The 14393-nt window shown below is 48.6% G+C and overlaps 1 protein-coding gene across 5 annotated transcripts in view; it reads right to left on the reverse strand.

Moving 5' to 3' along the window:
* The window catches only part of FARP1 (FERM, ARH/RhoGEF and pleckstrin domain protein 1), a 321741-nt gene that overhangs the window by 29112 nt on the left and 278236 nt on the right, over positions 1-14393 (reverse strand). For all 5 annotated transcript variants that reach the window (XM_003928211.4, XM_039473410.2, XM_039473409.2 and 2 more), the window contains exons 15-16: positions 13209-13298; positions 11368-11501 (exon numbers count right to left, since the gene is read on the reverse strand). In XM_003928211.4, the coding sequence (XP_003928260.1) occupies positions 11368-11501; positions 13209-13298 (224 nt within the window). The remainder of the gene's footprint in view (positions 1-11367; positions 11502-13208; positions 13299-14393) is intronic.

The following is a 14393-nucleotide window of genomic DNA, read 5'->3' on the forward strand; positions in this document are numbered from 1 at the left end:
CCGCCTTCATTTCCCAGGATACACGCCTCGCCGTGTGCCAGCGCGAAGCTGCTGACTTTCCCATCAACGAGAAAGGAATTGCCCAGAGACCATGAAAACATGGTTTTCACCTAGCGACCTGGCTACTATCTTTAAGCCAACTGTCCAGGAAAACCAGAAGCCAACTTACATGAAAGGGAGGAATTAAACAAACAAAAACAAAACACAGTGAAAAACCCAGGCGCCAGGTTTCCGACAGGAAGTGAGAGGTCCTCCCAGTGGGAAAACACCCAGCCCAGTTGGGAGGGACCCGGGATCTACCTACACCCGCTGATGGTTAATATCAAGTGTCAACCTGACTGGATGGAAGGATGCAAAGTATTGTCCTGGGTGTGTCTGTGAGGGTGTTGCCAAAGGAGCTGAACGTTTGAGTCAGTGGACTGGGGAAGGCAGACCCACCCTCAGCTTGGTGGGCGCCATCAAACCAGTTGCAGGGCGCCCAGGATAAAAGCAGGCAGAACAATGTGGAAAGTCTAGACGGCCTGGCCTTCCAGCCTACATCTTTCTCCCGTGCTGGAGGCTTCCTGCCCTTGAACACAGGACTCCAGGTTTTTTGACTCTGGGACTCAGACTGGCTACCTTGCTCCTCAGCTTGCAAATGGCCTACTGGGCGACCTCAGCTTGTGAATGTGTGAGTCGGCACTCCTTAATAAACGCCCCTTAATATATACATCTATCCTATTAATTCTGTCCGTCTAAAGAACTCTGGCTAATACACACCCCACAGATCGGGGGGCTAAGAACCCTCCAGCAACGCAAGAAATGGCTTCCACCGGGTCCCTCAGAGCCTTCCTGACACTGACTCAATCTCCGATTCATCAGGGATCTTCTGATGAACAGAAGAGGGCAAGGAGAACGCACACACTTAATGAAGCAAACCCAGGAGGTAGAAAAGTCATCGTGAGTAGAAACAGGTTGCTCCTGGCTTCACATGCCGGGCAATAAAGAGTATTATTTATTCCGTTGGTTCCAGCTAAGCAGACAGTGTAAATTACATCATGGGGAGACTGAGGGCACCCCAACCTTTCAGGTAATTAAAGCTTCTTTAAAATGAAAGAAAAGAGAGCAATCCCAGGCTCCCCAGCTCCCTCCTGGGCCTTCGCTGTTGCCCTGTGTGCCGGTGGTCTTCAACGTGGTCCATTCCCTTCCACCACCACAGCAACCTCAGTCCTTTGCATTCTCTTAGCTGCCTTAATTGCCACTGCTCCTCTGCTAATTAAATTACAAATCTGTCCCCACCACTCCCCTGAAAAGGCTCTGGGAAGATGGCCATTAACCTCAACCACCAGAGGCTATCTCCCCTCCTCCTCCATTCGGGCTCTCCGGGCTGGTCGGCCCCACTGCATGACCCTCCAGGCTCCTCTGCTATAGGCAGCCTTCCTCTCCAGACTCCCTCGTTGCTCTTCAGGCCAACCCTTCAACTCTCGTGGCCACCTCTTCAGGCTGCTCCCATGCTATCTGTGTGTTCTGGAAATCCTTTGGTGGTCTTCTCTTTCACCCTCGACTTCTTCCCATATCTGCCGTGGTTTCAGTTCACGAAGCCGAACCACGGCTGACCCAGGTACTGTGTTTCTTAGACCATCCAAAGCGCACCATGCGAATGACCCCACATCTCGTATCTCAAACACAAGATGTTCCAAACAGAGTTTAGAATCTTGTTTCCCACACCAAATTCTCTCCTTCCAATTTTTTTTTTTTAAGATAGGGGGTCTTGCTGTGTCACCCACGGTGGAGTATAATGGTGTCATCAGAGTTTGCTGCAGCCTTAAACTCCTGGGCTCAAGCGATCCTCTCGCCTCAGCCTTGTGAGTAGCCACTAGAACTGTGTACCATCATGCCGGCTAATTTTTTTGTTTTTGTAAAGATGGGGGCCAGACATGGTGGCTCACACCTTAATTCCAGCACTTTGGGAGGCCGAGGCGGGTGGATCACAAGGTCAGGAGATCGAGACCAGCCTGACCAACATGGTAGAAACTCCATCTCTACAAAAAATAAAAACATTAGCATGGGTGGTATGCGCCTGTAATCCAAGCTACTTGGGAGGCTGAGGCAGGAGAATCACTGGAACCCAGGAGGCAGAGGTTGTAGTGAGCCAAGATGGCGCCACTGCGCTCCAGGCTGGGTGAAAGAGCGAGACTCCATCTCAAAAAAAAAAAAAAAAGATGGGGTCTCACTATTTTGTCCAAGCTGGCCTTGAACTCCTGGACTCAAGCGATCCGCCTGAGCCTCCCAAAGTGTTGGGATTATAGGTATGAGCCACAGTGCCTGGCCTCGTTATTTGGAACTTAAATAATTGGCCCCAGAATTTTTGAATGGATCCGCCATTTGAGAACACACAGACATAACGGACTTGAGTTCAAATGACATCATTTCGATAGCATGGTGAGAGTCTGGATTGCGGGGGAAGAAACGCGGGGGATTTCTGGCTTCCCTCAGTAACAAGCAACCTCCTCTCTCATAGACACACCCCGCTACCCAAGAGAAAATGAAGTGCTGGGAAGAGGACACTGGGCGAGGGTGGTGTGGAATGAGTGTGGAGCCAAATGTCATCCGTTTCGCTTTCTCTGCTCTTTTGCCAACTATGTTAAAACTATCTACTGATGTTAAAACTCCAAACTCGAAAGCAGCGTCCTTCCCACATCCATGTCTGAGTCCCCAGCATCTTTCTCGGTGGAGATGGCTCTGGGTTGGCAACATCAGACCCCTGTGCAGCTGGGAAGACGCAGACCCCCAAATGTAAAGGGGCTCAGCTCTATGTGAGTACAGGCTGGTGCCTCTGAAGTCACTGCAAACAGTACAGGCACATCTGTCTTTCTCATCCCATCCTGTCCCCACCCCAGCTCCCACAGCAAGTCCCAGCCCTGCTTGGGTCCAAATACACAGGACATAGCCCCAGGGACTAGGGACAAAATCCAAATCCCTGCTGCCCATCTAGAAATATCCTCATGGTTTTACTTCCTCTACACGTCACGGCCTCCACATCCATAAAGCCGAAGTGTTCCTCTTATTATGAACAGCTAAAAGGTCACTGGATTATCAAGAACATGAAAAAGTAATTACAACTCTTCCACGACGTCCTCCGGATGTTAACCTCACAAGAAAGGGGTCCCTGTCTGCAAGGCAGGGTCACGTATTTGTTGCCTGGGTAATTACCGCACAGCAACAAAGATGAAAATTCTTTTGACAATTTCACTTAGGAAAACCACGGAAAGTCTGCTCAGAAGCTGCCTGGATGCTCAATTCTGACCTCAGCAATGTGACTGACTTACTCCCAGGAACAACTACACATCACCTCAGCAAAGGACTGAACACACACCCACACATCATGAATTTTCAGGTCCTGACCTCTTATCAGTACGTCATTCACCAGTGTGAGCTGGGCAGCCACTCAGCAGCAGACGGGCTGAGGGCAAGGAAGAAGAAAAGGACATGAAAATGACCATTTCTCTGGGGGTGGGCCGCTGACCAACAGCAAGGCTGTCTCCAAGGGTGGACAGTGAGTGTTCTGCCCATCATCCCCCTAAGGGGAGGCAGAAGGACACCTGTTCCACGAGTTCTGCCTCTGACTGCCAGGAAACACTTTCGCAGGCTGTGGTTGCAGGTAGGGACAAAGCCGGCCAGGATAAATCGCTACTCTGCCCTCCTATTCACCTCCCCAAAGGCAGGGTCAACATAAAGCCTATTTAGGACATCAGAGAAACAGTTCACACCGTGCTGCTGACCTTGAAGGCAATAAAATCTCCCAACTCTCCTCCAAAGCATCACGAGCCCTAGGGCGCGGGCTCCCTCCCAGAGGGCGTGTTTTCTGGAAAGCAGTAACATTTGGCCAGGCTGTGGCGAAGGGCCCAGGGCGATTCCTTCACCGGAGAAAGCAGGCAGTGACTGGCACGCTGCACATCCCAAGTGCCAACGTAAACCCAGGTGTGCCTACTCCTCACCCAGCTCTCCCCTCCTCTTCTCAGAGCACACAAGCCAACGGCGCAGCTCGAGGGCTGGTTTTTGTCCCGGGCTCTCTCTCAGTGCGTGCCCAATCCCGAAAATACTTCTTTCTTTTGAAGCCTCTTAATCTTCACTTGCAACACCAATATCGTAACCTCGTCCTCACTATTCCCTGCAGTCTCCATGATTCCAAACGGAAAAAAATACGAAATTGTGTATATGTTTCTGTGTCTATGTACGTGAAAAGCGTAGTGTGAAATGAGTAAGTGGGAACAGACGGAGCCTACATTAATATATGGGGTGGGGAGGGTGGCTGCATTCCAAAAGCAAACAAATTAGCCAAAGTAACTGAATATATATACATATATATATATATCGCTCTCACCCAGACTGGAGTGCAGTGGTGCCATCTCGGCTCAATGCAACCTCTGCCTCCCGGGTTCAAGTGTTTCTCCTGCCTTGACCTCCCGAGTAGCTGGGATTATAGGTACCTGCCACCATGCCCAACTAATTTTTATATTTTTAGTAGAGATGCTGTTTCACCATCTTGGCCAGGCTGGTCTCAAACTCCTGACCTCAGGTGATCCACCCGCCTTGGCCTCCCAGAGTGCTGCAATTATAGGCGTGAGCCACTGCGACCATCCTAATATATCGTATATGACATATATGTATCAGCCACATGTGATATATGTGGATTTTTCAATACAGTCCCATTAATCTTAGCATTAATTCACATGCCCACTTGTCAAGATGACATTTGTGCAAGAGACCTCTTCAATGGGCTGGGGGCGCTGCGCCTTCGGCAGCTGCAGGAAGCACAGAAGACAGACGTCCTTCCATTCTTAGCCACCCTCGAGTCTGTCAATTACATTCTTAGCATGCTCAAAGCTACGGCTTCTTTCTTGCCTTCTTGAGGTTTACTACCAGGTCAAGTTGAGTAAGGATCAAAAGTGACAACCCAGTCATGGGCAGGTTTGACAGCATCCAGGTGAGCCCCAGCGTCATTCCTGTTGTCAACAGGGCACATATTAAAATGCACTAGAAGAGAAGAGACGTGTTAGACTCTTCAAGTGACCCAGAAAGTGCCTTCTCCGGTATCTTCTAGTGGAAACCCACTTGCAATACTGGCAATTGGCAAAACTCTTTCATTTTCCTCAGGGAAACAGCTTGCTCTCAGAGCACTATGGGCCATATAGTCAGGAATAAGGCAGAAAATCCAAGAAAAACTAGCTCCTAGCTATGCTTAAGAACGTGGAATTTGGCTGGGTGCAGTGGCTCAACACCTATAATCCCAACACTTTGGGAGGCCAGGGTGGGTGGATCACTTGAGGTCAGGAGTTCAAGACCAGCCTGGCCAACATGGCGAAACCCCTTCTCTACTAAGAATACAAAACGTAGCCAGGCATGGTGGTGTACACCTGTAATCCCAGCTACTTGGGAGACTGAGGCAGGAGAATCCCTTGAACCCAGGAGGTGGGGTTGCAGTGAGCTGAGCTGAGATCGTGCCACTGCACTCCATCCAAGGCAACATAGGCAGACTCCATTTAAAAAAACAACAACAACAAAAAACCCCAGAAAAAACAGAACATGCAATTTTACTCGTGCTTAAAAAGGAAACAATGCCAAGTGAGGTGGCTCATGCCTATAATCCCAGCACTTTGAAAGGCTGAGGCAGGAGGATCACTTGAAGCCAGAAGTTCAAGGCTGCAGTGATGTATGATCATACCTCTACACTCCAACCCGGGCAACAGGTGAGACTTTGTCTCTAAAAAACTAATAAAAATGAATAAAAGGATATTCCTTCATATGCGTGCCTAAGGAATGGTGTCAATGGACACTTGATATAGTAGCCAAAAGGAAGCTCTGCCTCTTCCTTTTGGCTACTATGGATAAAGCTGCTATGAACACAGATGTATGAGCGTCTGCTGGAGCTCCTGCTTTCAGTTCTTCTGGGCACATGCTGAGGAGTGGAACTGCCTGATCCTATTGTAATTATGTGCTTTGTTTTTTGAGAAACGCTTATATGATTTTTTTTCTTTTTTTTTTTTGAGACGGAGTCTCACCCTGTTGCCCAGGCTGGAGGGCAATGCTGTGATCTTGGCTCACTGCAACCTCTGCCTCCTGCTTCAAGCGATTCTTTTGCCTCAGCCTCCCAAGTAGCTGGGACCACCAGCACACACCACCACGCCCAGCTAGTTTTTTATTTTTAGTAGAGACAGAGTGTCACCTTATTGGTCAGGCTGGACTCGAACGCCTGACCTCAGGATCCACCGGCCCTGGTCTCACAAAGTGCTGTGATTACAGGTATCAGCCACCGTGCTCACCCACGATTTTTCTTTTAATGATACCTAGGACAAACACTTGAAGCTTCAGAGAGCTGGGAGAAGAAAAAGAGTATTTAATTCATTTTGTTCTATGAAGCCTCACTGGTGCTTCTGTAAAGATGCTCCACTTTTCTGGGCAGGGAAACAACTTTCTGACCTGCTCAGTCATCATTCAGCCATTTGGTGTCAGAGCAACACAGTGCTGCTCCCCCCTCTGACAGCAGCTTCCGAGAGTGTCCCATCCCTGAAACAGTCTCCTCTCTGCCCTGGAGGGACCTCCCATCCCTCAGGACGCCCTTCCCACATCTCTCAGCCCTGCAGGACTGGAGTCTGCTGCTGTATACCAGGAACTACCTTCCTCAAACCATCCTTGCCCTCCTTGGCTGCCATTCTCCAAGAGCTGCTGTCTTCTGGACCCTCCAACCCCTATGAGTTCAATTTTTTTTTTTCCAAACTCCTGGTAGCCTCTTCTGTTTCCTTTGCTGGTTTTTATGCTGCCATGATCTATGTTTATGGAAAGCAAACTGCCATAAAGGTATAGTCGAGAAGATTCCACCCTCAGCTCTCTTCCTCTCAATGTTCTCTTCCTTGAAGATCTGATTCTTCTTGTGGATAACTTCCAAACCTATGCCTTTCTGTCTCATTTCTTTCCCAAGCTGGGGCACATTTCCAACTGTCTGGAGCACATTATTAGGGGACCCTCAAAATTACTGTTCCCAAAGCAAGTCATCTTCCCTTATCATACCTGTATGCTTCTTTCTTCCTGGCTTCTCTGATTTCCCTCCCATTTTCATGACCATCCTGTGAGCTGACCATGTTCAAAACTCCAGGTGGCCTCCCGCTTCCTTCCCCGTTATCCTGCAGAGCCCTGGGCGCCCAGTGAGATCTCAACATTCAGTCAGTCTGGTCCTCCTGGCCATGCCTTCCACGTGATTCTGGCCAAAGTTTCTCCTAAAGCATGCAGCTGATCCTCCATGAAAACTGTGCACCCTGTAGCTGATTCCGAGGGCCTCTTCGTAGGACTGCTCACTGTCGCCCAGCTCCCGGTTGGCTCGTAAGCAGAATTTTGGACCCTGCAGAATCCACCACGGCACTCTGCAGCAAAGCAGGCCTGCCACCCGTCTTGGGGGACCCAGGGGGCCACTGGGCACTCAGCCTCTGCCAGTCACCTCAGGGCTGGCATTTGGGAGTCCTGACTGCACGCCAGAGGTTATAAGTGGCTTTCTCTGAATGCATTTGAACAGCTGAGTAAACTGTGCTTGCTTTCACAAAGAAAATAACTCCTGAAGTTATCAGAACTCACCAAACCAGTTTCTTTGTTTTTGAAGAAAGCAGGTAGCGTGGGCTCTGCCAGCATGAAGCAGGCCTGGGGCATCCATCTCCTTCTCAGGTGTGTTTACTCAGGAGAAGGTGACATTTGGACAAGGGCAGGTGTGTTTGCTGAACTGAGTTTCAGCCTCATCATTCCGGAAAACTTTTCTGCCCTGCCGAGGCTTTTTCTGCCCTGTAATTTCCCCACTGTTGATGGAAGCGTATTGCAGTCCCAGTCGCTAGAACACTATGTACCAAATTCTGGGGAGCTTTTGGTGCATATGATACTTCAGATGTCTTTCCACCAATGCTAGTCACTGAAGACATTATCATGGAATAAAATCTGGAGTTCAGTTAATGTAACGGACCAACGCGGTTTTCTCAGTGTTGCTGACTCTCCCATGGTGACCTAAGATGTGAACGGGAAGGGGACAGGTGCAGGCCACACAGAAACACTATAGCCTTGCAACTTTTCTCTGGAATTATTTTCAAATAAGAAGTTTATTATTTTTTTTAAAAAAGATCAGCTTCTCTGCATTCTCTGTGCCATGCCGTACACTGAGCCCTTTCTAGACACTGTGCCGTCTGCGGATCAGCCCTGCATGGGAGATGGCATCCACGTTTCGCCCAGGAGGAAATGTGGCTCCACGAGGCCCATGCCTACAGCTGAACGCAGCCCCGCAGCGGGGGTGTGACCTCGGACTCGGATCTTACCCATTCCAATCGACAGGAGCCAACTCGTGCTTCCTGCATCACAGCAATGTGAGGAAAAGTAGAAGTCCATATACAGGCAACGAACACACACACAGGGCACAGTCAGTCAGCAGCCCAGTGTGAATCCTTTCTTAGCAAACTTCCCTGTGATCCATTCTTCTCAGTGAGTATATTTAGCCCGGGGGTTGCCATGGCTCATGTGTATCCTCCGGGACAGAACTGGCAGCGACGCTCCATGCCCACCCTGGATGTGACCCCCATACCTGTCAGAGGACCCGGCCCTTTGTGCCCTATGTGCCTGCCTCCTCCTTTGAGAGTACACATCCCCCATGGGCAAAGCCTGACACACACTCACCTACCCACTTCATTCATTCATTTATGTATTCCTTCATGCATTGCTTGTAGACTAAAGGAACAGGAGTTATAACTAGTCTATGACATGCAAACCAGGAACCATAGACTGTTACGACTGTCAGAGGCACTGCAGGGTCAGGGTCAGGTCATGTTGCATGATCATCCCGGACGTACTTAAAAAACACAGGTTCCTGAGTCTCACTCCTAAAGTTCTGATCCAAGAGCGCTGGAGAGGGTCTGGCAGTCTGCATTTTTCAAAGTCTCCTCCAGTTCCCAAGCCCGGTGACCCTGAGGCCCTGCCAGGTTTGGGGTTTTACTCCACAGATAAATCCCATCTGGACAGGACAGTCAGTCTCCGCTGGAGAAGCCCTGAGGTGAAGGAGCTCATGACCTCACAAGGCAGACTCTCACCGCCACCCGCACTTAGGCTTAGGGAATCTTTCTCTGTGTTAAGACATTGTGCTTCTTTGGAAATTGACTCCACTGTTTCCATTTTGTCGTCTGGGACCACTAAGATGCTTATGCCTTTTTCCATATGACCAGCTTGCAGGTATGTGACAGGAGCCATCACGCTTCCTAAAGCCTTTTCTCATCCAGGCCAGGTGCCTAGTTCCCTCGATCATTTTGTTTTAATGGAACGCATTCTCAGCCCCTTTCACACGTGAAGGCTGAGTTTGGTGCTGTGTTCTGCAAGAGTGCTAAGCCCTGAATTTTGAAGGGGCCATCCTCTTCCAGGCTCTGGGCTCTTTTTTTTTTTTTTTTTTTAGGTGGAGTTTCGCTCCTATTACCCAGGCTGGAGTGCAATGGCGTGATCTTGGCTCACCGCAACCTCCGCCTCCTGGGTTCAGGCAATTCTCCTGCCTCAGCCTCCTGAGTAGCTGGGATTACAGGCACGCGCCACCATGCCCAGCTAATTTTTTGTATTTTTGGTAGAGACGGGGTTTCACCATGTTGGCCTGGATGGTCTCGATCTCTTGACCTCGTGATCCACCTGCCTCGGCCTCCCAAAGTGCTGGGATTACAGGCTTGAGCCACCGCGCCCGGCCATGGACTCTTTTTAATGAGGCATTTTAGGGCACATGTTCTTGACCCTGGCTACACTTTGGAATCACCTGGGAAGTTTAGAAACTACCAATACTTTGGGTCTACTCAGATATTTTGATATAATTGGGCTAGGGGTTTGCTCGAGGAGATTTTTTTTTTTTTTTTTTTTTTGAGATGAAGTTTCGCTCTTGCCCAGGCTGGAGTGCAATGGCACGATCTCGGCTCACCGCAACCTCTGTTTCCCAAGTTCAAGCGATTCTCCTGCCTCGGCCTCCCAAAGTGCTGGGATTACAGGCATGAGCCACTGTGCCTGGCCAAATTTTATTTTTAATTGTGAAAAGTGGCATTTCTCTTCTATTCATAATACCAAGACTCTTGCTAACGTGGCATTTTCAATTTTCCCATTTCCAGTGAGGCTGACGTTGTACCTATTATTTCCCGATTTCTGGCGGTGCTCTCCCCACTGGGGCCCCTTAGTGACGCCTGCCACCTCATTCTCTCAAAAGGAAGAGAACTGCACATGAATCACCCTCCACGTATGAAAAGTGCACAAAGCTGGACATCACTTATGGGGATGAGAGAGCCCCAGCTGGCCCCAGCAAACTGGCTTCACAACACACGGAACAGCTTTGCTTAGCTATTAAACTGACACTTTAATGCCACGGCCTGGGATCACCTGAGTGACCAGGCCTCCGGTCACTGAGGGTCCCGAGGCCGCTCCAAACCAAATCCTCACTGCTAGTGAGGGGCCAGCACATCACGGCTTCTATTCCTGCCAACAACCTTTTGGTATCTTCTCTTGGCATTTTTCAAACGCATGTTTAGTAGACAATCAACTCCCCACGTGTCTGTCTACAGATAACTGTCTTTAAAACACCGCCATAGGCATTTTCTACAAAACCTTCTCTTTTAGACACAGGTGTGGCAGATTCTGCATGCGACAGTCCAACGAGGCTTTTCCTGTTTTTATGTTTTTTTTGTGCCTCCCTCTTCTCTCACATTCATGTTTCACTTGGTATTTAATGGAGAGACTTCAGATTATATTATGTTTAACCAATCTGCCACTGACAGACACTGAGGGCATTTCTACTATTTTAATTATTCATTGGATGGCTTTGTTCAAATGGCATTTCATGAATTAAAAGAGATCCTTATGATAACTCAAGGTAAGGTACGTGTGTGTGCGCGCGTATGCACACGCTACATAGATCTGTTCTTCAAAGCACTTTTTAAACACTGTAGAATACAGAAAGCTGCAGAAGGCATATACGTACTTCGTAAATGACTCTAAAGCCAGCACCAGTAAAATGTGACCAGCACCCTTCAAAGCCTTCCTAAGTCCCTACTCTTTATAAACCCTACACCCTCCAGAAGTAACGGCTGTCTTTATTTTGTGATAACCATATACTCATCGTAAGAGGAAAAATATCCATCTTGGAGAACCGCAAACCAAAGGAAAGAAACTTGCGATACGATCTGAACGCACGCAGGATTGAACTCAACGTCACCCGAAGGCTGGCTTGTGTTAAGCCAGTTTCCAGCCTCTCATCCTTGTGGCTGCCCGCCGCTTACCAAGAACACCACAAAAATAACACGCGAAAGAGACAGGGAGCAGCATGGTGTGACGCGGAGATGTACTCACCACAGGGCGAGGCGCTGCTCGACTTCCTTGAGAAAACTGGTATGAAATTTGTGCAAAGGTTCAAAATTCGGGAATATGAGACTTTTCAGGGCCTCTGGCATGGAGTCCTCTTTGCTCACTGTGCTCTGGAACCACTGGAAAAAAGAAGGCGGCGCACTTACAGGTGCAAAGACCAATGACCAGTGTCTGCACGTCTCCAGAAGTCACACTGCGGCCGAATGCGCCAGGAGGACCCAGGCCTTCCCTCCCAGCTTCTTGGCATTTCAGGACCACAGGGCTGCCCCGGCCTTCCTGCTTCCCCTCTCTTTCCTTAGATGGGGTAAGAGGTGCCCATCTCAGTATTAACTGCTTTCTCAAATTCGCTACCCATTGGCAATTTAAGCCAGGAGAAATCTCTTAAATGTGTAACTACTTGAATCAAAACCTCCATTCTGGCCGATTCGCTAGAGACCCACTAATATGTGACCACTGAATATGCCGTACTTCACTTCTTTAAGAACTTCCAGCCCTGTTCCTTTGTTAAATTGCTGGGCATCGGCCGGGTGTGATGGCTCATGCCTGTAATCCAAGCATTTTGGAAAGCCGAGGCGGGTGGATCACCTGAGGTCGGGAGTTCGAGACCAGCCTGACCAACATGGAGAAAGCCCATCTCTACTAAAATACAAAATTAGCTGGGTGTGGTGGCGCATGCCTGTAATCCCAGCTACTCAGGAGGCTGAGGCAGGAGAATCACTTGAACCCAGAGGCAGAGGTTGTGGTGAGCCGAGATCTCGCCACTGCACTCCAGCCTGGGCAACAAGAGTGAAACTCTGTCTCAGAAAAGAAAAAGTAAGGCCGGGCGCGGTGGCTCAAGCTTGTAATCCCAGCACTTTGGGAGGCCGAGGCGGGTGGATCACGAGGTCGAGAGATCAAGACCATCCTGGTCAACATGGTGAAACCCCGTCTCTACTAAAAATACAAAAAATTAGCTGGGCGTGGTGGCGCGTGCCTGTAATCCCAGCTACTCAGGAGGCTGAGGCAGGAGAATTGCCTGAACCTAGGAGGCGGAGGTTGCGGTGAGCCGAGATCGCGCCATTGCACTCCAGCCTGGGTAAAAAGAGTGAAACTCTGTCTCAAAAAAAAAAAAAAAAAAAAAAAAAGAAAAGAAAAAGTAAAAAATAAAATCCCTGGGCATGAATGTGGCCAAACCCAGGAATAAAGCCACAGCCTTCACACAAAGCCACTCCTGTCACTGAGGTGAGCTGGGTTCATGACGCGTACTGGGCACCCGTCAAGGGCCTAATGCAATCCACAGCCCAGAGCAACAGAAACTCAGTGATCCCAATTCCCTCCCACGGCTAACTCCTTTCCAGAATCCAGGGGTCAGGAAGCCATCTGCAATGCTCTGAACTTGTTTCCAAGACTGAGCAGGACTGATTAAAATAATAAAAGGCAGTCTTCTGGCAGATTTTGCTGACATAGCTCAATTTATTATCAAAGATAAAATGAATCTCCTATTCACCTCTGAGGTCTCCCACGAACGAAAATCAGCACTTACACTTGGCAAAACATGAAATGTTCCGGACTGGTGCACACAGACGGTAAAACGTTTAATTTTAATTTTCTCTGCCTTAGGAACTCCCTTCTTTTGCACTGGAAAGTCGCCATTATGAAAAATGTTTTGGCCTATAGTCCCAACTAAATATACTACGAGCATTTAATTTCTATACCCTAGGCCCACAGTCCTTTCAAGTGAAGTCAGGGAATCCAACATTTAATTAGCTCCAGCTTCTCCTGTACCGCTGAGCATTAGTTGAGATAAATTATGTAACGGAATGCTTTTGGGAAAATACTGCACATACCGAAGTGATGACTTCAAGATCCTTCAGATACGTTCGCTCGGTGGTAGACACTTCTTTAGCTATAAAGTACGCTTTATCAGTTGGGAATCTCTGCAAAATCCATCAAAAGAAACAAGGCACAATAATCATTTTTGAGTCTAAGTCTTGGAGAATGTCCTGCTTAAAGTGACATATTACTAACTTGTGACCTTTTCGTAGCTGGGATCAATGAGAAATAAAATTCTTACCCATTCTCCTTTGTGTCCTCTTTGTGTTAACAGAATAAATAAGAATTCCTCTTCTTTCTGTGTTAGGAGGAGCTAGGCTAAGAACTAGAGTTCCATGATGAGAATATAGTCTAGGAAAGTTTCCTTCCAGGTAAAAATTACCATCAGCAGAAGGACCTCCTTTCAGGAAAATAGAAAAATGGCAAAAGAGAGACATAGAAAGGTACTGTCTCATCCCACATCTGCTGGTGGTGCTGGCGTTCACGACACAGAAGATACACCGTGGGAACACGTGGTCGCTGGATCTGAAGGGACGGGGTGAGGTCAGCTGGTGGCATCACGGGCCTGAACTCCCTTAGTGGCTGTCAGTTAGGTGGGCAGCCACCCTCACCACAGAGCAGACCAGCCTTCCAGCTTTACTTCCTCTTTAAACAGCAAGTACGAGAGGGTCTCCTGGTGACTGTGATTTTACCCACTTCTCATGGGAGTCCGCCTGACTCCACTGCGGGTATATATACAATGATAGGATTCAAAACAGAGACTCAAATACCTGGACGCTCATGTTCATAGCAGCCAAAAGGTGGGAACCACAGGAGTGCCCAGTAACCGAGGAATGGATAACAAAGTGTGGTTTATACACACAGCAGGACATCACTCAGCCCTCAAATGGCAGGGAGTTCTGATCTGAGCTACACATGGATGACCCACGAGGACATGATGCAAAGTGAAATAAGCCAGTCGCAAAAGGGCAAATACTGGATGCTTCTGCTTATATGAGTTCCCTAGAGTAAGCAAATTCAGAGAGACAGAAAGTGGAATAGGGGTAAGGGGCCAGGGGCTGGCAGGAGGGGAAGTAGGAGTTAGTGATGAACAGATGTAGTTTGTTTGGAAAAATGAGTAAGTTCTGGAGATGGATGGTAGGGACCGTGGCATGATGACATGAATGTACTTAATGCCACCAAGCTGTACACTTGAAAAT

Source organism: Saimiri boliviensis, chromosome 16 (genome assembly GCF_048565385.1).
Source record: "Saimiri boliviensis isolate mSaiBol1 chromosome 16, mSaiBol1.pri, whole genome shotgun sequence".
In the NCBI taxonomy this organism is placed as follows: Eukaryota; Metazoa; Chordata; class Mammalia; order Primates; family Cebidae; genus Saimiri; species Saimiri boliviensis.